This window comes from Mustelus asterias, chromosome 10 (assembly GCF_964213995.1).
Source record: "Mustelus asterias chromosome 10, sMusAst1.hap1.1, whole genome shotgun sequence".
Taxonomy (NCBI): Eukaryota; Metazoa; Chordata; class Chondrichthyes; order Carcharhiniformes; family Triakidae; genus Mustelus; species Mustelus asterias.
Window position 1 is genome coordinate 119,513,282 of NC_135810.1, and position 25,249 is coordinate 119,538,530.

General features: G+C 47.1%; 2 protein-coding genes across 2 annotated transcripts in view; one reads left to right on the forward strand and one right to left on the reverse strand.

The window, feature by feature from the left end:
• Positions 1–2,037, forward strand: part of LOC144499903 (glycerophosphodiester phosphodiesterase domain-containing protein 5-like) — a 106,512-nt gene extending 104,475 nt beyond the window's left edge. The window contains exon 16 of the mRNA XM_078222571.1: positions 1,409–2,037. Within this exon, the coding sequence (XP_078078697.1) occupies positions 1,409–1,506 (98 nt within the window). The 3' untranslated portion in view covers positions 1,507–2,037. The remainder of the gene's footprint in view (positions 1–1,408) is intronic.
• A 3,627-nt stretch (positions 2,038–5,664) lies between these two features.
• Positions 5,665–25,249, reverse strand: part of myo7aa (myosin VIIAa) — a 135,423-nt gene continuing 115,838 nt past the window's right edge. The window contains exons 46-48 of the mRNA XM_078222562.1: positions 24,081–24,164; positions 19,466–19,585; positions 5,665–9,963 (exon numbers count right to left, since the gene is read on the reverse strand). Coding sequence (XP_078078688.1) covers positions 9,874–9,963; positions 19,466–19,585; positions 24,081–24,164 — 294 coding nt within the window. The 3' untranslated portion in view covers positions 5,665–9,873. The remainder of the gene's footprint in view (positions 9,964–19,465; positions 19,586–24,080; positions 24,165–25,249) is intronic.

Sequence of the window (25,249 nt, forward strand, 5' to 3'; positions counted from 1 at the left end):
GGGAGTGCTGGGTAATTGGCAGAGTGACGTCTGGAAGAAATGGTTCAGAAGCTCTTCTAACATCAGGGCTCAGAGTACTCAGGCAAATCTCACCAGGCTCAAGGCATGGTGGCACAGTGGTTAGCACAGCTGCCTCACAGTGCCAGGGACCCAGTTTGGATTCCGGCCTTGGGTTCGCTGTTGTGTGGATTTTGCACTTCTCCCTGTGTCTGTGTATCTTCCCTCTGGGTGCTCCATTTTCCTTCCACAGTCCAAAGACATGCTGGTTAGATGGATTGGCTAAATTGACCCTTAATGTCCCAAGATGTGTAGGTTATGAGGATTAGTGTGGTAAATACATGTGGGTACGGGCATAGGGCCTAGATGGGACGCACTGTTGGATAGTTGGTGGAGACTCAATGGGCCGAATGGCCTCCTTCTGCACTGTAGGGATTCTACGAAGTCTTTGTGGCAGCGATACTCTCATTTACTATTGGAAAGGTCATTGCGGCAGTGATCTAAGGCCAGATGATATTGCTTAGAATCATAGATTCCTACAGAACAGAAGGAGGCCATTCAACACATCAAGTCTGCACCAACCACAATCCCACCCAGGCCCTATCCCCATAACCCCATGCTTTTACCCTAGCTAGTCCCCCTGACATTAAGGGACAATTTAGTATGGCCAATCCACCTAACCCGCACATCTTTGTGTTTCTTCAGAAGGAACTCTTCAAAATGCAGCTAATGAAAATATAACAAAACCTACTCCAACTTATAAATCAAAAAGCGTTTAATAAAGAAACATCATTACTCCAAATCTGGGGCCTCACACTGGGCCAATCCAAGCTCCCGCAATTCCACATAATTCCTTATTTATAGTGAATCAGCTGGTCAGCTGACTATTACATCACTCTGTAATTGATTCCATGTATAACTGGGTCAGCTGACCCTTACATCTTGTTCCCATTGGTCACATTACATCCAATACAAAGTTGTCACCGGTTACATTCTAACACTTGTGTGGGAGGAAACCGGAGCACCCGGTGGAAACCCATCCAGACACGGGGAGAACGTGCAGAGTCCACACAGACAGTGACCCAAGCCAGGAATCGAACCCGGGTCCCTGACGCTGTGAGGCAGCAGAGCTAACCACTATGCTACTATGCCACCTTTCCGGGTTGGAGAGCTGTTTGGGTTAGGACTCTTTGAGAGGGCAAGCTTGGTTGAGTGGGACGCAACATCAAAAAGGAATTAGTTGAAGAGGAGGGGAGGCCCATTCAGAATGCCAACAGAGACTAGATGGGACGATTAGCCTTTTGGGGTGCTCGAGATTCCATAGAATGAAAAGTGTTTTCCATCTAGATGATAAACTAGACCAGACTCACCACACAACAGCTCATGAGAAATCTGATCTCTCTTTTTTCAGGATTGAATAACGTCTGGTCCATTTCTGCAGAAGCCAGTCACTACGATGTCAGTGTGTCCACTGCATCTGCTGCATCAGAGGCCATCGGGTTAGCCTGACAACCGGTGGGAGGATGAAGATGTCGTTGGTGGGGGAGTTGCGAGGGGAGGGTGGGTGGGGTGGGTGCAGCGAGGGAGGAAGGAGGAGCATTACAATCCAACACACTTCAACTGAAAGACAGGAGATGGTGCAAAGACGGGGCACACGCAGCGGAGTGAAGCCCACCTGCCTGCTTTTCCGGCTTGGCTGGCATCGAATGAGGACCTGGTGAATTGACCTTCTTATCCAATTTGTTCCCGAGACATGGGCATCACTGACATTTATTACTCATCTCTCAAGCGGCCCCCGAGCAGGTGGCTCGCTCGGCCGCTGGGAGGACAGTTAAGAGTCAACCGCAGCGGTGAGGAATTCATCCATCTTCCTTCGATCTTCACTTCCTGTGGACAAACCCTGGGACTTCATCCACTAACTTTGTGACTGACTTTTGATCTGAATGGTTACTCGCAAATGTGGAGAGGGCCTTGGGGGATAGGAGCAGTTATTTTAGAGTTTTTATTTAAGAATGAAATGAAGAGTTAAGGTTAGACTTTTGTTTTTGCCTGTTTTGTTTTTTTCCCCTTGTTTTTCATCCTTGGGATGTGAGCATCGCTGACAATGCCCGCATGTATTGTCCAGCTCTCAATATTCTTGGGCAGGTGGTGGTGAACCGCCTTCCCCTCAGTGCCCGTTTTAGAGATCAGTTATGAATCAACCACATTAGGCCAGTTTAGACCTACATTCTCTGGAATTTAGAAGAATGAGGGGAGATCAAATTGAGGTACACAAGATGATAAAAGGTATGGATGAAGTAGATGTGGAACGGATGCGTCCTCAAAGTTTATTTATTAGTCACAAGTAGGCTAACATTAACACTGCAATAAAGTTAGTGAAATTCCCCTAGTCGCCACACTCCGGCACCTGTTTGGGTCAATGCACCTAACCCGCACATCTTTGGACTGTGGGAAGAAGCCAGAGAACCCGGAGGAAACCCATGCAGACACGAGGAGAACGTGCAAACTCCACACAGACAGTGACCGGAGCTGGGGACGAACCCGGGTCCCTGGCGCTGTGAGGCAGCAATGCTAACCACTGTGCCACCGGGCCGCCCAATCTTGTGGGGCATCCTAAAACGAGAGGTCATAATCTTGGGATAAGGGGCAGCAAATTTAAAACAGAGTTGAGGAGAAACTACTTCTCCCAAAGGGTTGTGAATCTGTGGAATTTGCTATCCCAAAGTGCAGTGAATGCTGGGACAGAGAGTAAATTTAAAGGAGGAGTTAGACAGATTTTTAATTGGTAATGGGTTGAAGGGTTATGGGGAGAAGGCAGGAAAATGGGGATGAGGAGCATATCAGCCATGGTCGAATGGCGGAGTGGACTCGATGGACCGAATGGCCTAATTCTGCTCCCATATCTTATGAACATATTACTGTGGGCCTGGGGTCACATGTAGGCCAGACCAGGTAAGGACGGCAGATTTCCTTCCCTAAAAGGACATTAGTGAACCAGATGGGCTTTTTAAAAAAAAAACATTATGGTCATTTCACGATTATTATTATTACTGAGATTAACTTTTTCCTTCCAGAATTTTGTTAATTAATTGAATTTAAATTCCTCCAGTCGCCCTGGTGGGATTTGAACCCATGTGTCTGAATCATTAGCCCAGGCCTCGAGATTACTAGTCCATTATGCTACTGCACACTGAGGAAGTACTGACCTGTCAGAGATGCTGATTTCTTTTGGATACGACAGCGACAGAGGCTCTATCTGCCCCCTCATATGAACTTAAAAAGACCCCATCGCACTATTTCAACAGGGTGTCATAGACAACATTTATTTCTCAACCAATGTCACTATCTGGTTATCAGAGTTTATTGAGGGAACTTGCTGTGTGTAAATTGCAGCTTTTCATAGGATCCCTACAGTACAGGAGGCCATTCAACCCATCAAGTCAGCACTGACCACAATACCACCCGAGCCCTATTCCCGTAACCCCACATGTTTACCCTGCTAATTCCCCTGACACTAGGGTCAATTTAGCATGGCCAATCAACCTAACCCACACGTCTTTGGACTGTGGGAGGAAACCAGAGCATCCGGAGGAAACCCACGCAGACAGGGGGAGAACGTGCAAACTCCACACAGTGACCAGAGGTCGGAATTGAACCCGGGTCCCTGGCGCTGTGAGGCAGCAGCGCGAACCATTGTGCCACCATGTTTTCCTATGTTGTGACAGTGACTCCACTTCAGAAGGGTCACCCAGACTCGAAACGTTGGCTCTATTCTCTCCCCACAGATGCTGTCAAGACCTGCTGAGATTTTTCAGTGTTTTTCTGTTTTTGCTTCCACTTTAGAGATATTTGATTGAGGGTAAAACACTTTGTGATGTTCTGAGAGACACTAAACAAATTAAAGGAGGTGCTGGCGTCTGGCGGATGGGCGATATTGAGGAATACTGTTGTGGGAGGAAAGTCTGGGGAATTGAATTTACACCCTGGGCAGGCTGGGCTTGGAACAAAGAACAGTACAGCACAGGAACAGACCCTTCGGCCCTCCAAGCCTGTGCCGATCATGTGCCTGCCTAAACTAAAACCGTATGCACTTCTATTCCAATTCTATTCATGTATTTGCCTAGTTGTCCCTTAAATGCCGCTATTGTACCTGCTCCCACCACCTCCCCAGGCAGTGCATTCCAGACAGTTTAGGGAAACCACGCGGCAATGTGCACTCATCCAAACCATTCACATTCTCAAGATTGTGCCTCCGAGCAGCAGCCATGTTTGTCGGATTGTCATCGCACTTGGAAATCCCTCTGCCTCGATGGTGATGCAAACCCTTTGGGAGAAGTAGTTTCTCCTCAACTCTGTTTTAAATTTGCTACCCCTTATCCTAAGACCTCTCGGCCTAGAATGCCCCACAAGAGGATGCATCCGCTCCACGTCTACTTTATCCATACCTTTCATCAACTTGTATACCTCAATTTGTTCTCCCGTCATTCTTCTACATTCCAGAGAGTATAGGCCTAAATTGTTAAATCTCTCTTCATACAACAAACCTGTCATGTGGTCCGTTGCGTAGTTACCCAGGTGTTAGATTCAAACCTAGCCTGTCTGATATTTCCCGGGTAACTATCCAGGTTAAGTACCACCAAACTGCCCAACGTCTCCCGACTGTTGGAAACATTCACGGAGGGTCCCAGCGGGCAACAAGAGCCGATCGGAAGTTTAAACTTCCCAGGCAATTCCCATATCAGTCCGTGCGGTCAGAACTTCCGCGGGATCCCGCTGCACATCTATTGTCGTATGTCCCGCCCTGACAATCCGGAGCTTTGGAACATTTGTTAATTCTAGGGATGGATGTTGCTACCCGCTCCAGGTTGGTGGTGCCCTGTTCATGATTTTAGCTCCAGTATTCCTGTCCCTCTCATGCCTCACTCATTTGGTAGAAAGATTAGAATTCTAGAGTCATAGAGGTTTACAGCATGGAAACCGGCCCTTCGGCCCAACTTGTCCATGTCACTCCTTTTTTGAAACTACTAAGCTAGTCCCAATTGCCCGCGTTTAGCCCATATCCCTCAATACCCATCTTACCCATGTAATTATCCAAATGCTTTTTAAAAGACACAATTGTACCCGCCTCTACTACCACCTCTGGCGGCTCGTTCCAGACACTCACCACCCTCTGAAAAAATTGCCCCTCTGGACCCTTTTGTATCTCCCCCCTTAAACCTATGCCCTCTCATTTTAGACTAACCTGCCTTTGGGAAAAGATGTTGACTATCTAGCTGATCTATGCCCCTCATTGTTTTATAGACCGCTAAGTTCACCCCCAAGCCTCCTACGCTCCAGGGACGAGAATCCCAGTCTATCCAGCCTCTCCTTATAACTCAAACCATCAAGTCCCGGTAGCATCCTAGTAAATCTCTTCTGCACTGTTTCTAGTTTAATAATATCCTTTCTATAATAGGGTCCCGGCCTATATATCCACATATATTTCATACACACACACATTACACATAGGTTATGTATACACACATGGAATACACAGCACAGAAACAGGCCATTCACGATGATGTCAATATTTCATGCTTCACAAAAGCCTACTCCAATCTCTCTTCTCGGCTCTGCTGGTCAGACCAGCTGAACATTTACACAGACACAAAGCAACAGGGTCAATATTATCACAGAATTATTTATTGCACGGGCGGTACATTCTTCAAACAGATACAAACTGGTACAAACTGCAGACACAGAACATCAGACACCCAGATGTATTCTCCCCCTGGACAGAGGAGGAACGGCCGCCTTCAGCCCCCAGCCGGGAGTGACCTCCGAACCCATGCATCATGCATCCACCCCAGCTTCTCTTGTCTTTAAAAAGATGTCACGATACGCAGGTCCATTTATTAACACTATTTACAGATATATTCTTCTTGTACCAGTGACGGCCAAAAGACAAACCGTCTCTTTTATTTACACTGGATCAGGTGTTGGAGAGCGAAGGGGACTTGGATTTGGTTCCAAGCTCATTTCTCAGTCCCTCCTTCCCCCCCTGCATCTTCATAGGCATCACAGGCAGGGAACAAAATTTCAACAGCAAACCTACACAGTCATTGGTTTGTACTTGGTTTTTGCTTGAGCAAATACACCAAAAGGTGTATATCGGTCAACTTTTAAACATATCCAAAATCTATTGGCTCCCAGAGGGCGCAACACGATGCTGTAGACCCCCCACCCCCGCCCACCTCCTTCACACATACACAAACATTTCCTAAAAACTATTAATGCAGACTTCTCCCAACATTCTAGTATAAAAAAGGTCTCCTATTGACACGTCAGACTTGGTAACTATTGTACAAAAGAACCAAACATGGGCAGTGATACATTAAACTCTTCCCCAAGTCCTCGGGAATTGTTGGGAAGTGATTTGGAAAGCAAAAGAAAGTGGACAATGGTTACCGCCTACCACTCAGTTACAGACAAGAACAAATAGGACCTACCGACAGGAATACATCGCGGCCACGTTGGTGATTTATCTTTTGCCCTTTCGAGCTTAAATACCAGAGGCCATCACCTCCTCAGTGGAGTCTGAATAAGACACACATCATTTGTTACAACATAATCACACACACACGCGAATGAGTTTCACCACCTGTTTCAACGAGTCATCACCAATAAGGTTCGAGATTTTCATGATTTTTTCTTCCCCTTGCACCCTCCCACACCCATCTGTCTAATGATTTCCCATGAAGACTGCCCCCTTCAACTCTAACCAGCAATCCAGACAATGAATGCGACTAGTTTACCGTTTCACACACAGACGAATGTCTGCTGAAAACACAATCCCCAAAATACTGGCAAAATATAAATTCCATCTAATATAGAACAAGGGTTTCATTAGCTGTAGGCTATTGCGAAGATGATCAATAACCTTGTCTAATTCGAACGCTATTCGATCTTTTGTTCACTGGTGTCTAGGGTCACCCAGGGGGCACCAAAATAATGATTTCACGTCAGAATTCCTGTGCAAAAACTGAAGTGGATAATCATCCAAAACCATGTCTACAAGACCACTCAATCACAAGCAGTGCCAGTGGGGCACATTGCATTAGCCCAGTGCCAACATAGGGCTACTATGTCCTTATTCAGAGTCTAATGACCCAGTTTTGTACATGGCATCACAAATCACTCAGCACCTGAAGAGTAACAGTGGCCAGCTCCATGACGGCCTGTCCTTGTGGTCAGTATACAATCCGTATTTTGGGAAGACTGAATTATTATGGAATAAGATCTAATCCTTTTGAATTCACAGCTTCAGCAGTTATATTGTGGCAGAGAGTGTGGGACACCACAAACCTCCCCCCCCCCCCACACACACAGTGAACCAAAAATCCAACGGTGGGAACAGATGCACAGTTTCACTACAGTGACCACATTCACGCAGCTTTGTGCAACAAGTTAACAGGGTGGGGCGCCGGGGGTGGGGGCGCCGGGGGGGGCAGAATCACTGGTGATCTGGGAGAGAAAAATAATTCGGGAGGAACATAGCAATTTCAATTTCACACACTATGATAATGGGAGGCTTCATTGTGCTTTTAACCAGCTGCCCCCCCCCATTCAAACCCATTCACAGAGCAGGCTGAAAACTATACAAATGCATTATTCTAAATGTTACAGTTGGTGTGACCACAAAAACGGCAGCCTGTCCCCAAAGATATAGTCTTACTCCCAACTAAAATGACGCTCTATCTCTTGGCAAGGAACCGCCAACAATAATAGTTCTATATAAAGAAATAGGCACAGTGGCACCTTCAGTAAGGGCAGAAACCACGACCTGGGCACTTCACAAAAGGATCTTGCCCCTTATTGGAAGCGATTGCTGAACCGAGGTCAGTCCAGTAAATTCTCCATCAGAAATTTAATCCAGTTGGTAAAAGCTGCTCCAGCTGACATTATTTCAAAATAAACTGCACCCATTCACTCCAAATAAAAGCAGATTGATTAGAACAAGTCGCACATCAGTGTTTGAGGGCTATTTGAATCTTGGGTTCACTCTGTGGTGGCCAGGCTCAGCCGGGGTCCTCAGCTGCAAGGAGGGAACAGCCAGGTAAGAATCGGTGAAGCTAGCAGCTAGCAACAAAAGTAGCCTTCCTGTAAACAGCGATGTCTTGGGCAGTCTACAGCTTGAAGGCTCTACTAGCATTGCTACTGACCATCAATTTCTCCGTCTTGGACCACACATCTCCATCAGAGTGCTCTCGCTCTGAAGCGTTGCATTGTCAGCGTTTTCTCTCAGGATCACAGGGAATGTGATGCAGCAAAGTAGCTTTGGCCTTTTGTCCCCACCCCCCAGTCAATGGGTCAGCTAGACACCGAAATGAAGAGGTTTGATTCGACTACATTAAAGAAACAGTGCCTCCAAACTTACCACTCACAACAGAAAATACAACCGAAGATTTAAAACAACACCAGAAGCTAGAGGGCCAGACAGCATCTGGAGTGAGAGAGAGAGAGAGTGTGAGAGAGTGAGAAAGAAAGAAAGAAAGAAAGAGAGAGAGAAAAAGGAGTGAGAGAGAGAGATGGAGTGAAAGACTTAAATGAGCATTCCCAGTTGTCATTGGTGCCTGGTCTGGTAAAGGACAAACTCATTGCTAGCTGCTAGCTAGAGCATTTTAGTTTTAGAACGGGTCTGGGAGGGCGGGAGAATGATTTGTTCAGTTTTAGGAAGCTGTGACTCCAAACATTATAGATGAGACACAGACATTTCCAAACGTGTAGAACAAAGTGTTTCCCGTTAAAATCTTGGTTGAATTTTAAGTGTTTCTCTTTGGGAGGATTGGGGGTGTGTCTAAGTGATGGGATGGAACGGAGAAGGGATTCACAATATGTCAACTTCAAAAAAAGGGCCTCAGATGTCCAGAAAGGTAATGTGACTAAAATGGAGGTCTGTTTTGGAAAGGTTTACAGAGGTGAGAATTTACCATTAACGAAGGCAGAGATTAGTCTATGAATAATCCTTGTGGCGATGAATCTGGGGAACAATTATGGAATTGAATATCCCATGGCTTGTTTGGTCATCCTCCAAGTGTGATAGAGTTGTCCGGTTCAGAAAAGGCACATTCATTTTCTCAACTTCAACGGGAAGAAGTGTTAGCATGCATTGCAAACTAATCAAGTGTAGAAATGGTTGGGGTGGCCAATGAGTGCTCAGATGGCAGGACTGCAACAGCAACCTGTAAAGAAGCACTTTGCAAACCTCACTCGAGCAACCCCCTCGTCTGTGTCGCAGCCAGACTCATTCCAAACATAATTTCTCTTCCTAATGCACCAATAGCACATGTCGAGGCCAGGGCAGGGCTGTGACCAGATAAAACGTGACTTTGTTACAACTGTTACAGTGCGAGAATTATCCATCGAGGTCTACTACAGTAACCTGGACCACTTACAGCTATACTGAATCTCTACTTGCGCATGGGCACACACACAGGTTAAAACCATCATGACTTGTTCATTAGAGCTCAAAAGAGCAGAACTGAGCAAGTGAAGAAATATTTTAGGTGTGATCCGTCAAGAGGGCAGCAGGAGGTCACAAGAAGCCTGCAGTAGGCCCAATTTTCTTGGGGTCTCTTTTTTTTTGGCTTGTTGTATTTGGTTCGAAATGTTGAGAGTTTCATACATACATACATACATACATGTGCACCACGCACACTACAAATAATCGTCCTCACTCGAGGGGGAATCTAGGCTGCTGTCGGAAGAACTTTGCTGAGGGCTCCTTCTCATGCTCCAGACCTGTGTGGAGAATGTTCTTCTCCAGCTGCAAGGGTGTCCCACAGGCCTCAGAACCTGGATCACCTCATAAGCCCAGATCCAGTAGTCGTAATAAGTTCACTTACTGGCTTTCGTGTTGCGCTGCTTATTCATTGAGGTCAGCATCTGACTGATATAAGAGGTCAGCAGGTCATCCATTTTATATCCCTGTTTTGAGGAAAAACAAGAGTTTTAAAAATCAAATTCAACAGAAAGGGACACGTCAAACTAATACTAACCGGCAGTGAAGGTGGTAGAATATACAGGTCAAAAATCAGGCCATATGGCCCACGCTGGTTATGATTTTTTTGATTTGATTGATTGTCACATGTATTAACATAGTGAAAAGCATCGTTTCTTGCACACTATACAGACAAAGCATACTGTTCATAGAGAAGGAAAGGAGAGAGTGCAGGATGTAGTGTTACAGTCATAGCTAGGGTGTAAAGAAAGATCAACTTAATTCAGGGTAGATCCATTCAAAAGTAGGGAAGAAGCTGTTCTTGAGTCGGTTGGTACGTGACCTCAGACTTTCCCAACGGAAGAAGGTGGAAGAGAGAATGTCCGGGGTGCGGGGGGGTCCTTGATTATGCTGGCTGCTTTTCCCCGAGGCAACGGGAAGTGTAGACAGAGTCAATGGGTAGGAGATTAGTTTGCATGATGGACTGGGCCACATTCATGACCTTTGTAGTTTCTTGTGGTCTTGGGCAGAACAGGAGCCATACCAAGCTGTGATACAATCAGAAAGGATGCTTTCTATGGTGCATCTGTAAAAGTTGGTGAGAGTCGTAGTGGACACGCCAAATTTCCTTAGTCTCCCGAGAAAGTAAAGGCGTTGGTGGGGCTTTCTTAACTATAGCGTCGGCATGGAGGGACCAGGACAGGTTGTTGGTGATCTGGATACCTAGAAATTTAAAGCTCTCGATCGGAGTATCCACCTACCCCTTTTTCATCTCACTTTATCACAATAAAACTCCATTTCTTCTTCCTTGTGTGTTTATCTGGCTTCCCCTTCAGTTGTAATTAGTTGTAAGTATTCGCATTCCAACCATTATTCATGTAAATTGAGTCTGTGTCTTATAAGTTCTGTTTGTGAACAGAATTCCCACTCACCTGAAGAAGGGGCTCAGAGCCTCGAAAGCTTGTGTGGCTTTTGCTACCAAATAAACCTGTTGGACTTTAACCTGGTGTTGTTAAACTTCTTACTGTGTTTACCCCAGTCCAACGCCGGCATCTCCACATCATGACTACCATAGACACCGCAAACTGCCGGCTCCAAGTGGAGAGGATCGCCAAGAAGATCGCGCATATCGACACAGACATCAAGTTTCTACAAAGATGCAAGAAAGCAGACAAGATACCGAAAGGACTACAGATCACGAACCCACTCAGGTCAACCTATAACACAGACTACGCTGAGAGACTTTGCCGTCGCACCTCTCTCACCCTCCTCAACCACCTCATACACCAACTCTACAGCAAACGCCGCAGCCTGGAAACCAAGATCGAATCCATATTCTCAACTTGCGCTCAGGACGCAGACCAGCTGCGAAACTCTGCCAAGCAGACGAGACAAAGGAACTACACCATCTACATGCACACCAAGAACAGGAAACTTGAGAAACTCGGCATCACCACCAGCAGCAACCAAGCCTCCCCCGGTACCACAGTAGGAAACAGTCCCACTGCAGGGAAGTCCATTGTCAACTTGTCCGACTACACACTTCAACCAGATGAAATCGAAGTTCTCAGCCGAGGGCTTAATTTTTGCCCCACCACCAAAATAGACCCCATCAGTCTCGCAGCAGACACAGAGGAATTCATCAGGCGAATGAGGCTGAGGGAGTTCTTCCACAAACCCCAAGAGGCCAACAACGAACACAATGAGACAGCCAATGAACTGGAACAGCCGACAGAGAGATCCGCAGTGCATCCGAAGAGGAAAGAGTCGAATTGGACTCCTCCGGAAGGCCGCTGCCCTCGACTTGACATGTATGCCCAAGCCGTCAGGAGGTGCGTCAACACCAAATTCATCAGCCGCACTCACAAGACAGCCCCGAACATCACCCAAGCACAACGTAACGCCATCCACGCTCTCAAGACCAACCGCAACATTGTCATCAAACCAGCAGACAAAGGAGGGGCCATCGTCATACTGAACAGAACGGATTACTGCAAAGAAGTGTACCGACAACTCAACAACGAGGAACACTACAGACAGTTACCTGCAGATCCGACCAAAGAACACACCCGTCAACTCAACACTCTGATCAAGACCTTTGATCCGGACCTTCAGAACACCCTCCGTGCTCTCATCCCACGTACTCCCCGCGTTGGAGATCTCTACTGCCTCCCGAAGATACACAAGGCAAACACACCCGGCCGTCCCATCGTATCGGGCAATGGGACCCTGTGCGAGAACCTCTCCGGCTATGTCGAGGGCATCCTGAAACCCATTGTACAAAGAACCCCCAGCTTTTGTCGCGACACGACGGACTTCCTACAGAAACTCGGCACACATGGAGCAGTTGAACCAGGAGCGCTCCTCGTCACAATGGATGTCTCAGCACTCTACACCAGCATCCCCCATGACGATGGCATTGCTGCAACGGCCTCAGTGCTCAGCGCCAACAACTGCCAGTTTCCAGATGCAATTTTACATCTCATCCGCTTCATCCTGGACCACAATATCTTCACCTTCAACAACCAGTTCTTCATCCAGACACACGGAACAGCCATGGGGACCAAATTTGCACCTCAATATGCCAACATCTTCATGCACAGGTTCGAACAAGACTTCTTCACCGCACGGGACCTTCAACCGGTGCTATACACTAGATACATCGATGACATTTTCTTCCTTTGGACTCATGGTGAACAATCACTGAAACAACTCTATGATGACATCAACAAGTTCCATCCCACCATCAGGCTCACCATAGACTACTCTCCGGAATCGGTTGCATTCTTGGACACGCGCATCTCCATTAAGGACGGTCACCTCAGCACCTCACTGTACCGCAAGCCCACGGATAACCTCACGATGCTCCACTTCTCCAGCTTCCACCCTAAACACGTTAAAGAAGCCATCCCCTACGGACAAGCCCTCCGAATACACAGGATCTGCTCGGATGAGGAGGATCGTAACAGACACCTCCAGACGCTGAAAGATGCCCTCATAAGAACAGGATATGGCGCTAGACTCATTGATCAACAGTTCCAACGCGCCACAGCGAAAAACCGCACCGACCTCCTCAGAAGACAAACACGGGACACAGTGGACAGAGTACCCTTCGTTGTCCAGTACTTCCCCGGAGCGGAGAAGCTACGGCATCTCCTCCGGAGCCTTCAACATGTCATTGATGAAGACGAACATCTCGCCAAGGCCATCCCCACACCCCCACTTCTTGCCTTCAAACAACCGCACAACCTCAAACAGACCATTGTCCGCAGCAAACTACCCAGCCTTCAGGAGAACAGTGACCACGACACCACACAACCCTGCCACAGCAACCTCTGCAAGACGTGCCGGATCATCGACACAGATGCCATCATCTCACGTGAGAACACCATCCACCAGGTACACGGTACATACTCTTGCAACTCGGCCAACGTTGTCTACCTGATACGCTGCAAGAAAGGATGTCCCGAGGCATGGTACATTGGGGAAACTATGCAGACGCTGCGACAACGGATGAATGAACACCGCTCGACAATCACCAGGCAAGACTGTTCTCTTCCTGTTGGGGAGCACTTCAGCGGTCACGGGCATTCGGCCTCTGATATTCGGGTAAGCGTTCTCCAAGGCGGCCTTCGCGACACACGACAGCGCAGAGTCGCGGAGCAGAAACTGATAGCCAGGTTCCGCACACACAAGGACGGCCTCAACCGGGATATTGGGTTTATGTCACACTATTTCACATAAATATTTCTGCTTTTTTCCTCCTGAGTCTTTATCATGCGATCCTAGAATCAGAATTTATGTCACACTATTTGTAACTCCCACAGTTGCGTGGACCTGCAGAGTTTCACTGGCTGTCTTGTCTGGAGACAATACACATCTTTTTAGCCTGTCTTGATGCTCTCTCCACTCCCATTGTTTTGTTTCTTAAAGACTGGATTAGTTGTAAGTATTCGCATTCCAACCATTATTCATGTAAATTGAGTCTGTGTCTTATAAGTTCTGTTTGTGAACAGAATTCCCACTCACCTGAAGAAGGGGCTCAGAGCCTCGAAAGCTTGTGTGGCTTTTGCTACCAAATAAACCTGTTGGACTTTAACCTGGTGTTGTTAAACTTCTTACTGTGTTTCCCCTTCAGAAACATGCGATTTCTCTCAACCATACCCTGTGATAACAGGTTCCACATTCTTACCACTCTCTGGGTAAAGATGTTTCTCTTGAATTCCCCACTGGGTTTATTATTTCATGACCACTTTGGTCTCTCAACGAGTGGGAACACCTTCTCTACAGCTACCCCATCGAACACTTTCATTGGTTTTCTATCTGGTTGCTTGGTCAGTTTTCCAGAGAAAAAACATCATTCCTTATAGTTGCTTCAAGTATTTTCATTTCCTTCAAGTATTTTCAGTTCCTTCCTCCCACAGTCCGAAAGACGTGCTGGTTAGAACATAGAACATTACAGTGCAGTATAGGCCCTTCGGCCCTCGATGTTGCGCCGACCAGTGGAACCAATCTAAAGCCCCCCTAATCTACACTATTCCAATATCATCCATATAACCATTTGAATGCTCTTAGGTGCATTGGCCATGCTAAATTCTCCCTCAGTGTACCCGAACAGGCGCCAGACTGTGGCGACTAGGGGATTTTCACAGTAACTTCATTGCAGTGTTAATGTAAGCCTAATTGTGACACTAATAAATAAACTTTAGCTTAAAGCTTACGGTATCCACAATATTTAGCATTTCCAATACACCAATTTCCTTTTGGTGGAACTGGATTTCAGGATTTAGAAATTGTGGGGACCGAGTTTTGCAATGATACTCTGTGTCTCTGAAAGGCAGTGATCTCGGTTAACACCACCAAACAAACAAGCTTACAGTGGGACTGGGGTAATACATGTACTCTTTGTGAATTAGAACAGATATTCTTCCAGCCAAATTATAGGTACAAAAAACTAAACTAAACTAAACAGGAAGACCTGTTGTGATTTTCCAGCATTTTCTGTTTTTGTTTTAGATTCCAGCATCAGCAGTATTTTGCTTTTATTTAAAAAGGGAGGGGTGGATTTAATCATTTACGAAGGTGCAGTCAGCTCTGATGATGCAAGCCTGATTACCTCAAGCATTTCACACCCCCCCCCCCCCATAGCTTTTGTAATATTGAAAGATAAGACGGAGCAATTATAGAACTTAATTAGCCACACTTGGAATACTGTGTACAGTTCTGGTCACCCTATTATAGAAAGGATATTATTAAACTAGAAAGAGTGCAGAAAAGATTTACTAGGATGCGACCGGGACTTGATGGATTGAGTTATAAGGAGAGGCTGGATAGACTGGGACTTTTTTCTCTGGAGCGTAGGCGGCTGAGGGGTGATCTTATAGAGGTCTATAAAATAATGAGGGGCATAGATCAGCTAGATAGTCAATATCTTTTCCCAAAGGTAGGGGAGTCTAAAACTAGAGGGCATAGGTTTAAGGTGAGAGGGGAGAGATACAAAAGTATCCAGAGGGGTAATTTTTTCACACAGAGGGTGGTGAGTGTCTGGAACAAGCTGCCAGAGGTAGTAGTAGAGGCGGGTACAATTTTGTCTTTTAAAAAGCGTGTAGACAGTTACATGGGTAAGATGGGTATAGAGGGATATGGACCAAACGCGGGCAATTGGGACTAGTTTAGGGATTTTAAAAAAAAGGGCAGCATGGACAAGTTGGGCCGAAGGGCCTGTTTCCATGCTGTAAACCTCTATGACTCTAACTGCCTTTTGCTTTGAGATGATTCAACACTGATTCCTGACTCGATGTCCAATTTAAGAAAGGACAAAGAGTTTGTACATCCAAGCTCAGAACTTTCCAAGGCACCTTTACAGGCAGTGAAATATTTAATCGCTGTTGCGATGTAGGGAATAGGGCAGCCAATTTGTGCACAGTAAGCTTCCACAAACAGCAATGCGATAATGACCAGATAATCTGTTTTCTTTTTCTTTAGCTTCATCTTTAGCTCTGTGGTTGGCATCTCCAAGACCCAACGAATCTCGGGCCTCCCGCGCAGGTGCTGGCTGGGATAGGGCCGCACGTGCGCGGTTTAGATTTTTTACGTTGGTCTGGTCCGTGCGTGCGACCGACGGGACTTGAATCGGAAGACAAAGGTCCCACCCGCCCACACAAAAAGCGAAAACTCAAAAAAGGGCGCAAAGTCCCTAGGAGAAAAGAGAGACAGGGAACAGTTAAAGAAACAGGGAGGGGTCAAAGAAACAGGAGAGAGGGCAGAGAATGAGGTTAAAAAAAAACAGAAGAGAGGACAGGGAGAGGTTAAAAACAAAGTTCCCAGTCAGGGATGAAGGCAGACAAAGTAGGGGGTGTCTCTCAATGCATTTTATCGAGGTGTGCAATGACATACAAAAGGTTGGGAACCATCGATCGAGACTTGGGTGCAGAGGACACAATTTCAAACTCTGCAGATGATATAAAACTTAGGAGGACAGTGATTGGTGGCATGGTGGCACGGTGGTTAGCACTGCTGCCTCACAGCACCAGGGAACTGGGTTCGATTCACGGCTTGAGTCACTGTCTGTGTGGAGTCTGCACATTCTCCCCGTGTCTGCGTGGGTTTCCTCCAGGTGCTCCGGTTTCCTCCCACAGTCCAAAGATGTGCAGGTTGGATTAATTGGCCATGCTAAATTGCCCCTCACAGAGTCAGGGGAACTAGCTAGGGTAAATACATTTGGTTACGGGGATAGGGCCTGGGTGGGATTGTGGTCGGTGCAGGCTCATTGGGCTGAATGGCCTCCTTCTGCACTGTAGGGATTCTATAATTCTCTGACCGCAAAAGAAGACATAGGCTGGTAGAATGGGCAGACAAGTGGAGGCTGAAATCTAATGTAGGGAACTGTTAAACATTTTCATCCTGTTCCTGCGGCACGGTGGCACAGTGGTTAGCACTGCTGCCTCACAGTGCCAGGGAGCTGGGTTCAATTCTGGCCTCGGGTCTGTGCGGAGTTTGCATGTTCTCCCTCGGGCCTGTGTGGGTTTCCCCAGGTGCTCCGATTTCCTCCCAGAGTCTGAAGATGTGCGGGTTAGGTTGATTGGCCATGCTAAAATTATCCCTTATTATCCCAAGAGGTGTAGGTTAGGGGGATTAGCAGGGCAAATACGTGGGGTTATAGGGATAGGAGCTAGGTGGGATTGTTGTTGGTGCATGTTCGATGGGCCGAATGGCCTCCTTCTGCACTGTAAGGATTCTATGACTCTAGAAATGATGAAAACCTTCTCATTCATGGCTCAGTGAACAGACACATCCTTATTGACATCCTTTAGCACTGCTACATTGCATTTCAGCCTCTTCAAAGAACAAAGAACAATACAGCACAGGAACAGGCCCTTCGGCCCTCCAAGCCCACGCCGCTCCCTGGTCCAAACTAGACCATTCTTTTGTATCCCTCCATTCATGTGGCTATCTAGATAAGTCTTAAATGTTCCCAGTGTGTCCGCCTCCACCACCTTGCCCGGCAGCGCATTCCAGGCCCCCACCACCCTCTGTGTAAAATACGTCCTTCTGATATCCGTGTTAAACCTCCCCCCCTTCACCTTGAACCTATGACCCCTCGTGAAAGTCACCACCGACCTGGGAAAAAGCTTCCCACCGTTCACCCTATCTATGCCTTTAATAATTTTATACACCTCTATTAGGTCACCCCTCATCCTCCGTCTTTCCAGTGAGAACAACCCCAGTTTACCCAATCTCTCCTCATAGCTAAGCCCTTCCATACCAGGCAACATCCTGGTAAACCTCCTCTGCACTCTCTCTAAAGCCTCCACGTCCTTCTGGTAGTGTGGCGAACAGAACTGGGCACAGTATTCCAAATGCAGGTTAGGTTTGGATTCGGAAGTGGACACAATGCTTCAAAATGTGCACCTGCAGATGACCAGTAACACCTCCTTGTATAAATCTCCTGGTCCAATCAGGTCTTGTTGTCTTGATGGGTTGTCACCTTTTGCCAAGACTGAACCCTACGGCATCACAAGAGCTCAAACAAGCTCATGGGTTTCAGCTGTTGTGTGGTTTGCTGTAAAGATACTTTTCAAATGAAAACCTTCATAATCCAAATCAAGAGACCAGGGAAACTGGAGGAAATGCAGTTGAGAACTTGCAGTTCTGGTTTACATTTCAGTAATACCACGATAGGCCTTTGAAAAAGCAGCTGACTCAACTCTCCAATTGGATGGAATGTCAACCTGGCACTTCACTGACCAAACCCTTTGCGAGTTACCGCCACAAACCAACAACTTGCATTTGCATAGCACCTTTGGACATCCTTAGGATTTTTCACAGGAATGGTTATCAAAGAAAATCCGAGACCAAACTACATACGAAGAGTTTTAAAAAGAGGAGAAAGAAAGAGAGAGAGAGAGAAACAGAAAGAGAGAGAGAGAGAAAGAAAGAGAGAGAGAGAGAGAAAGGAGAGAAAGAGAGAGAGAGAAACAGAAAGAGAGAGAGAGAGAGAGAGAGAAAGAAAGAGAGAGAGAGAGAAAGAAAGAAAGAGAGAAAGAGAGAGAGAGAAAGAAAGAAAGAGAAAGAAAGAGAGAGAGAGAAAGAGAGAGAAAGAAAGAAAGAGAGAAAGAGAAAGAAAGAGAGAAAGAAAGAGAGAGAAAAAAAGAGAGAGACAGGAGAGAGAGGGAGAAAAGGAGAGATAGTGGGAGGTGTTGAGATTCAGGAAGGAGATTCCAGAGTTTAGTTTGGACACAGCTGAAGGGGCCATCACCAATGATCTGAGGAAGGAAGACCAGGGAACACAAGAGGCCAGAATTAGAGGACAACAAAAACAGAAAACGCTGGAAAATCTCAGCAGGTGGCAGAGTGGTTAGCACTGCTGTCTCACAGCACCAGGGATCCTAGTTCAATTCCCGGCTTGGGTCACTATCTGTGTGGAGTTTGCACATTCTCCCCATGTCTGCGTGGGTTTCCTTCCACAGTCCAAAGATGTGCAGGTTAGGTGGATTGGCCATGCTAAATTGCCCCTTAGTATCAGGGGAACTAGCCAGGGTAAATGCATGGGGTTTTGGGTTAGGGCCTGGGTGGGATTGTGGTCATTACAGACTCGATGGGCCAAATAGCCTCCTTCTGTACTGTAGGGATTCTATGATTGTGTGAGGTCTGACAGTATCGGTGGGGATGGAATGGAGCCAACATTTCGAGTCTAGATGACCCTTCGTCAGAGCTAAAAGCAAAGAAAATCAGGAGAGATTTATAACAAGAATTAGAGGAGATCACAGAGACATGTGCAGTACATTGGAGAAAATTAGATGTGGATTGGAATTCGAATACAAGGATGAGAATTTTAAAATGGAGGCACTGTCAGATCGGGAGCCGGTATCGATCATTGAGTGGTCACCGAGGTGATGGGTGAGTGGAGTTAGTTGTGAACTAGGATACAGACAGCAGAGTTCTGGACAGACTCAGGTTTGTCGTTAAGTTTCTACAGGTTAAGCTTACCAGAGAGGTTTCACACAGGAGCTTGCTCCCTCTCACCAGGTTGCCGATGGTAATATGGAAGTACGTGTTGCCACTGCTCCAGTTAGAAATCTTGGTGAATGAGTGGGTGGTAAGAATATCCTTGAAAAGAGGAGAGGGAGGGTGTTTATACATTGTATAAAAATGGCAAAGAGAGATAGACCATTCTAAATCCACACTCTCCCCCTCACAGGAACAATCAGACTGTACGTTATCTACAGGGTACATTGTAACAACCCAAAGGGTCAGTTTATCAGCGCCGCTCCGCTCTGTGACCTTGATCATCGAGAAGATTAAAGAGCAACAATGTTGTGTGAATATCAACTCCGAGCTTCATCTTCCTGACATGGGATAGGTGGCTGTTCCTTCCCAGCACGGAGTATCATGGGCGGCACAGGGTGACACAGTGGTTATCACCGCAGCCTCAGTGCCAGGGACCCAGGTTCGATTCCCGGCTTGGGTCACTGTCTGTGTGGAGTTTGCACATTCTCCCCGTGTCTGCATGGGTTTCCTCCCACAGTCCAAAGATGTGTAGGTTAGGTGGATTGGCCATGCTAAACTACCCCCAAGTGTCCAAAGATGTGCTGGTTAGGGGGATTGGCCATGCTAAATTACCACTTGGTGTCCAAAGATGTGTAGGTTAGGTGGATTGGCCATCTAAATTGCCCCCAAATGTCCAAAGATGTGCAGGTTAGGGGGGGATTAGTGGGGAAATGCATGGGGTTATGGGGATGCAGGGGGAGTGGGCCTGGGCAAGATGCTCTGTCAGAGCAGTTTCAATGGGCTGAATGGCCTCTTTCTGCACTGTCGGCAGTCTGTGATCTTCTATATCCTGCTCGTGTTCGAGCTTTCCCTTAAATGCATCAATGGTATTAACTTTAACCACTCCCTGTGGTATCAAGTTTGATCTTCTCCTGATTGCCTTATTGGGTTTATTGGTGATTAATTTACATTTACACTTCGTTTTGGTTTCACTCTGCAAATGGAAAAATCTTCTTTGTCCAAACTATAAAAATATTTTCATGAAAAGCCACCCATCAACCTTTTGGTTAAGAACATGCTAGAATGGTCTGAACTGTTAATGAGGAAGCGCTGCAGGGAACTCCCTGGACTCCCCGCAGTGATTCCCTCAGTGGTGGGAGGTGGCAATGCCATTGGCCAGTGGGTGGAATCTTTTGGCGTCGCTGCTGTCAATGAGATTTCCCATCGATTCCGTCCCACACCGCTAGAAATCCCACAGCAGCTGTCGGCAAGACCAGAGGTTTCCACCGGCATGAAGAGTTTGAAGATCATGCCCTATATGACTAGTCTCCATAGGGCAACACAGTGGCACAATGATTAGCACTGCTGCCTCACAGCTCCAAGGAGCCGGGTTCGATTCCCGGCTTGGGTGACTGTGTGGAGTTTGCACATTCTCCCCATGTCTGCGTGGGTTTCCTCCGGATGCTCGGATTTCCTCCCACAGTCCAAAGATGTGCGGGTTAGGTGTATTGGCTAAATTGCCACTTAGTGTCAGGGGGTCTAGCTATGGTAAATGCATGGGGTTATGGGGATAGGACCTGGGTGGAAATGTAGTCAGTGCAGACTCAATGGGCCGAATGGCCTCCTTCTGCACTGTAGGATTCTATTCTATATTTACTTGCATCGGGGGTGGTACAACGATGGTTTACTCGATCAGTCCCTGGGACGAGGGGCTGGGTAAACCAAGTCTATATTACCAGGACTTCAGAAGAATGAAAGGTGATCTCATTAAAACGGAGAAGATTCTGAAGGGGCTCGACGGGGCTGACACCGGGAAGTTGTTCCTTGTGGCTGGGGAACTCAGAATAAGGGGCTGATTGTTTAGGACTGAGATGAGGAGATATTTCTCCACCCAACGGGTTGTGAACTCCCCCAGAGGGACGTGGATACTCCATCATCAAATACAAATAAGGCAGAGATAGGCGGATGTTTGGTGTCGCAGGGAATCCAGGGATCAGGGGCAACGGGCAGAAAAGTGAAGCCGGACGGCAGCCATTACCATTTGGAATGGCGGAACAGGCTCGATGGGCTGCATGGTCTACTCCTGATGTCAATAGTTGTTTATTATTTGCAAGCATTAAGATGGCTCGATAGATACTAGTAACAATTCTGTAAAAAATATAAATGACCTCATAACAAATGCCCCATTTTAATGGCATTTGCAATATGTGAGGGTTAGGTGGATTGGCCGTGTTAAATTGCCCCTTAGTGTCAGGCGGTCTAGCTAGGGTAAATGCATGGGGTTATGGGAATAGGGCCTGGGTGGGATTGGGGTTGGTGCAGACTCGATGGGCCAAATGGCCTCCTTCTGCACTGTAGGGATTCTCTGATTCTAATATCAGCAGCTCGAAGTTCCGCTGGAGTTTATAAAAATTGAAGTTATCACTGGGGTAAAAAAATGGATTTTTCAGGCTCTGGAAATTGGCAATTAATGCACATGATGCACTTTTAGGGTTTCTTTAAATTTCTAGGTGTAATTTTAACCTTAACGTTTCTGTACTCCCATTCTATTGTATAACAACATTCTTCATCTTTGCCTGTTGCTTTGAAAGCTGCAATTGTTTAGTTGCTGATCTGTACGGAGGCTTTGCACAACAACTTCCCTCATCAAACCACTGGGTGGCAGAGTGGTCATAGAAATCATAGAATCCCTACAAATGCAGGAGGAGGCCATTCAGCCCATCGAGTCTGCACCAACCACAATCCCACCCAGGCCGTATTCCTGTAACTCCACATATTTACTCTGATAATCCCTCTAACCTACACATTCTGGGACACTAAGGGTCAATTTAGCATGGCCAATGCACCTAACCCGCACATCTTTGCACTGTGGGAGGAAACCGGAGCACCCGGAGGAAACCCACGCAGACACGGGGAGAAGGTGCAGACTCCACACAGACAGTGACCCAAGCCGGGAATCGAACCCGGGTCCCTGGCACTGTGAGGCAGCAGTGCTAACCCACTGTGCCACCCCGTCACTGGACTAGTAATCCTGAGGCCCAGGGTAATGCTCTGGGGATACAGGGTCAAATCTCGCCACGGCAACTGGTGGGATTCATTGAATTAATAAATCTGGAATTAAAAGCCAGCAATGATGATCATGACAACTTGAAAACGCCATGCTCGCCCATAGGGTGAGACTCCACCAGGGCTAAATGGCCTCGCGAGACACTCGTTTAGGGATAGGCAACAATGCTCACATCCCATTGAAATAAACTAGCCCATTGCACTTGGGGTGTGCTGACACCTGCGATGTCCTGGCAGGGGAGACCGATGAGCAGGTGGGTTGGTCTCTCAGGGTAGGATAGAGTCAATGATCAGGGTAGCACGGTAGCACAGTGGTTAGCACTGCTGCTTCACAGCTCCAGGGACCCGGGTTCGATTCCCAGCTCAGGTCACTGTCTGTGCGGAGTTTGCACATTCTCCCCGTGTCTGCGTGGGTTTCCTCCCACAGTCCAAAGATGTGCGGGTTAGGTTGATTGACCAAGCTAAGTTGCCCCTTAGTGTCCCGGGATGCGTAGATTAGAGGGATTAGCGGGTAAAATATGTAGGGATATGGGGATAGGGCCTGGGTGGGATTGTTGTCGGTGCAGACTCGATGGGCCGAATGGCCTCTTTCTGCACTGTAGGGGTTCTATGGTTCTATGATCAGGGTAGCTGATGAGGTTTAACCGAGCAGTCACCTGATGCAATTTTTCAAAACCATCTCGGCCTTTTGGCTAAGATCAAGCATCAGATCAGCATCTCCGGGGGCTCCAGTTTCCTCCCACAGGCCAACGATGTGTGGGTTACATTGATTGGCCATGCTCAATTGCCACTTAGTGTCGGGGGACTAGCAGGGTAAATATGTGGGGTTAAGGTGATGGGGCCTGGGTGAGAATGTTGTCAGTGCAGGCTTGATGGCCCGAATGGCCTCCTTCAGCACTGTAGGGAGTCTATGATTCAAGATGGGACACAATGCCTCAGCCTGTCAGCTGGATCTCGTTTGTCGCTCTTGTGGAAACTGTGAATTGGATTTAATTCACTCTTTTTAATTTGGTGGAATTCTTTTGGAATGAAAAATTTGAAAAACACTAAGAGAATACAGCAATTGTGTTGGTTGTTTTTTTTATTCATTTGTGGGACATTGGCGTCGCTGGCTGGGCCAGAATTTATTACCCATCCATAATTGCCCTGTTCAAAGGGCAGTTGAGAATTAACCACATTGCTGTGGCTCTGGAGTCACATGTAGGTCAGACTGGCTAAGGATGGCAGATTTCCTTCCCTAAAGGACATTAGTGAACCTGATGGGATTTTCCGACAATCGGTTTCATGGCCATCAGTAGATTCTTAATTCCAGATATATATATTTTTAAAATTGAATTCAAATTCCACCATCTGCCGTGGCAGGATTCGAACCCGGGTCCCCAGAATATTAGCTGAGTTTCTGGATTAATAGTCTGCGATAATACCACTAGGCCATCGCCGCCCTTGTATTGTTCTGCGCAAGTGTTACACACTCCAACTGCCAGCCCAGTCCTCAGGTATGAGAGAAAGATGGTGAGAGAGGGGGGAAGAGAAAAAAGATGAGAGTTACCTTCGTCTTTGGATCGATCAGACTCACTCCGTGTTTGTTGATGACGATTAGGAGGATCTCTGGGTAATTTGGCTCCGTAGTTTGCTGAGAAAAGAGGGAAATACAACGGCAGTCAGAAAGTCTGGGGGGGTGGTGGGGGCATGGGGGGCAGGGTGTGCAAGAAAATACTGAGTCTTGAGACGCACATCCAGATATCTCAATATACATCAGCAGCTCAAGTTTTGTTATGTAGTCTTTCTCAAGACCGCCTCTCAGATCTTCCAATGATGGGTGGGAGTGGGGGAGCAGGGGGGGAGGGGTGGGTGTTGGGAAAGGGGGCACAGAACTCACTCAGTTCCCCTTTTGACAATCTCTTGATTTCAGAAAGTGGGAAGCGGCCAATTGGAGGCCAGGCACTTTATGAGGGGAAAAAAGCAAGGAGAAGATAAAACAAAGGCGATTAATGCACTAGTACACTTTATGGGCCGAATTTTCCATTATTTTCAGCAGTGCTGGCTCAGATGAGAAAAGGGGTGTGTGGGTCACTGGAATCTCCCTCCTCCACCCCCTGTGCTTCCCAGCACTTCAGGAAAAACCGCTGGAGGAGGTTCCTACACCACAATGCTGGCAGGTGCCGGAAACTTCCGCCTTCCAGAGATAAGGCACAATTTTTAAATGACGCCCAAATCTAAGAAATATGAAGACCCAGGATTCCCTCCCCTCCTCGCCATGGACACAGGGAACCCCCACCCCCTACAGTCACGGGGAACCCTCTACTTCCATGGACCTTCCTAGATGAAGTTCCCTCCACCACTGCCCCCTGGCAGTGCCAGGCATGTTCCTCCCCCTCCCCCACCCCATCCTGGGGATTGTACTTGCCCATGTGCCCCCAGCGGGTGTTCTCTGCCTGGTTCACATCGCTCCAGATCTATTGTAAACTGGAAATCTGAATGTGGAGGGGTGATACAGTGGAGGAACCCGCTAATGATATGGAAATATATTTAAAACGGTTCCTGACCTTCCTGGGTGCGAATCACATTACGTCAATGGTGAGGCAGGGAACAGGGAAGATTGCATTGCAAGATCTTGATGGTGAGAATCTCCCTTATGACTTCTCCTGAGATTTTGCACCCACTTTGCCATTTGCACCCGTGGCAAACACAGGTGCAGTTTATAATTTTCTCTGCTGT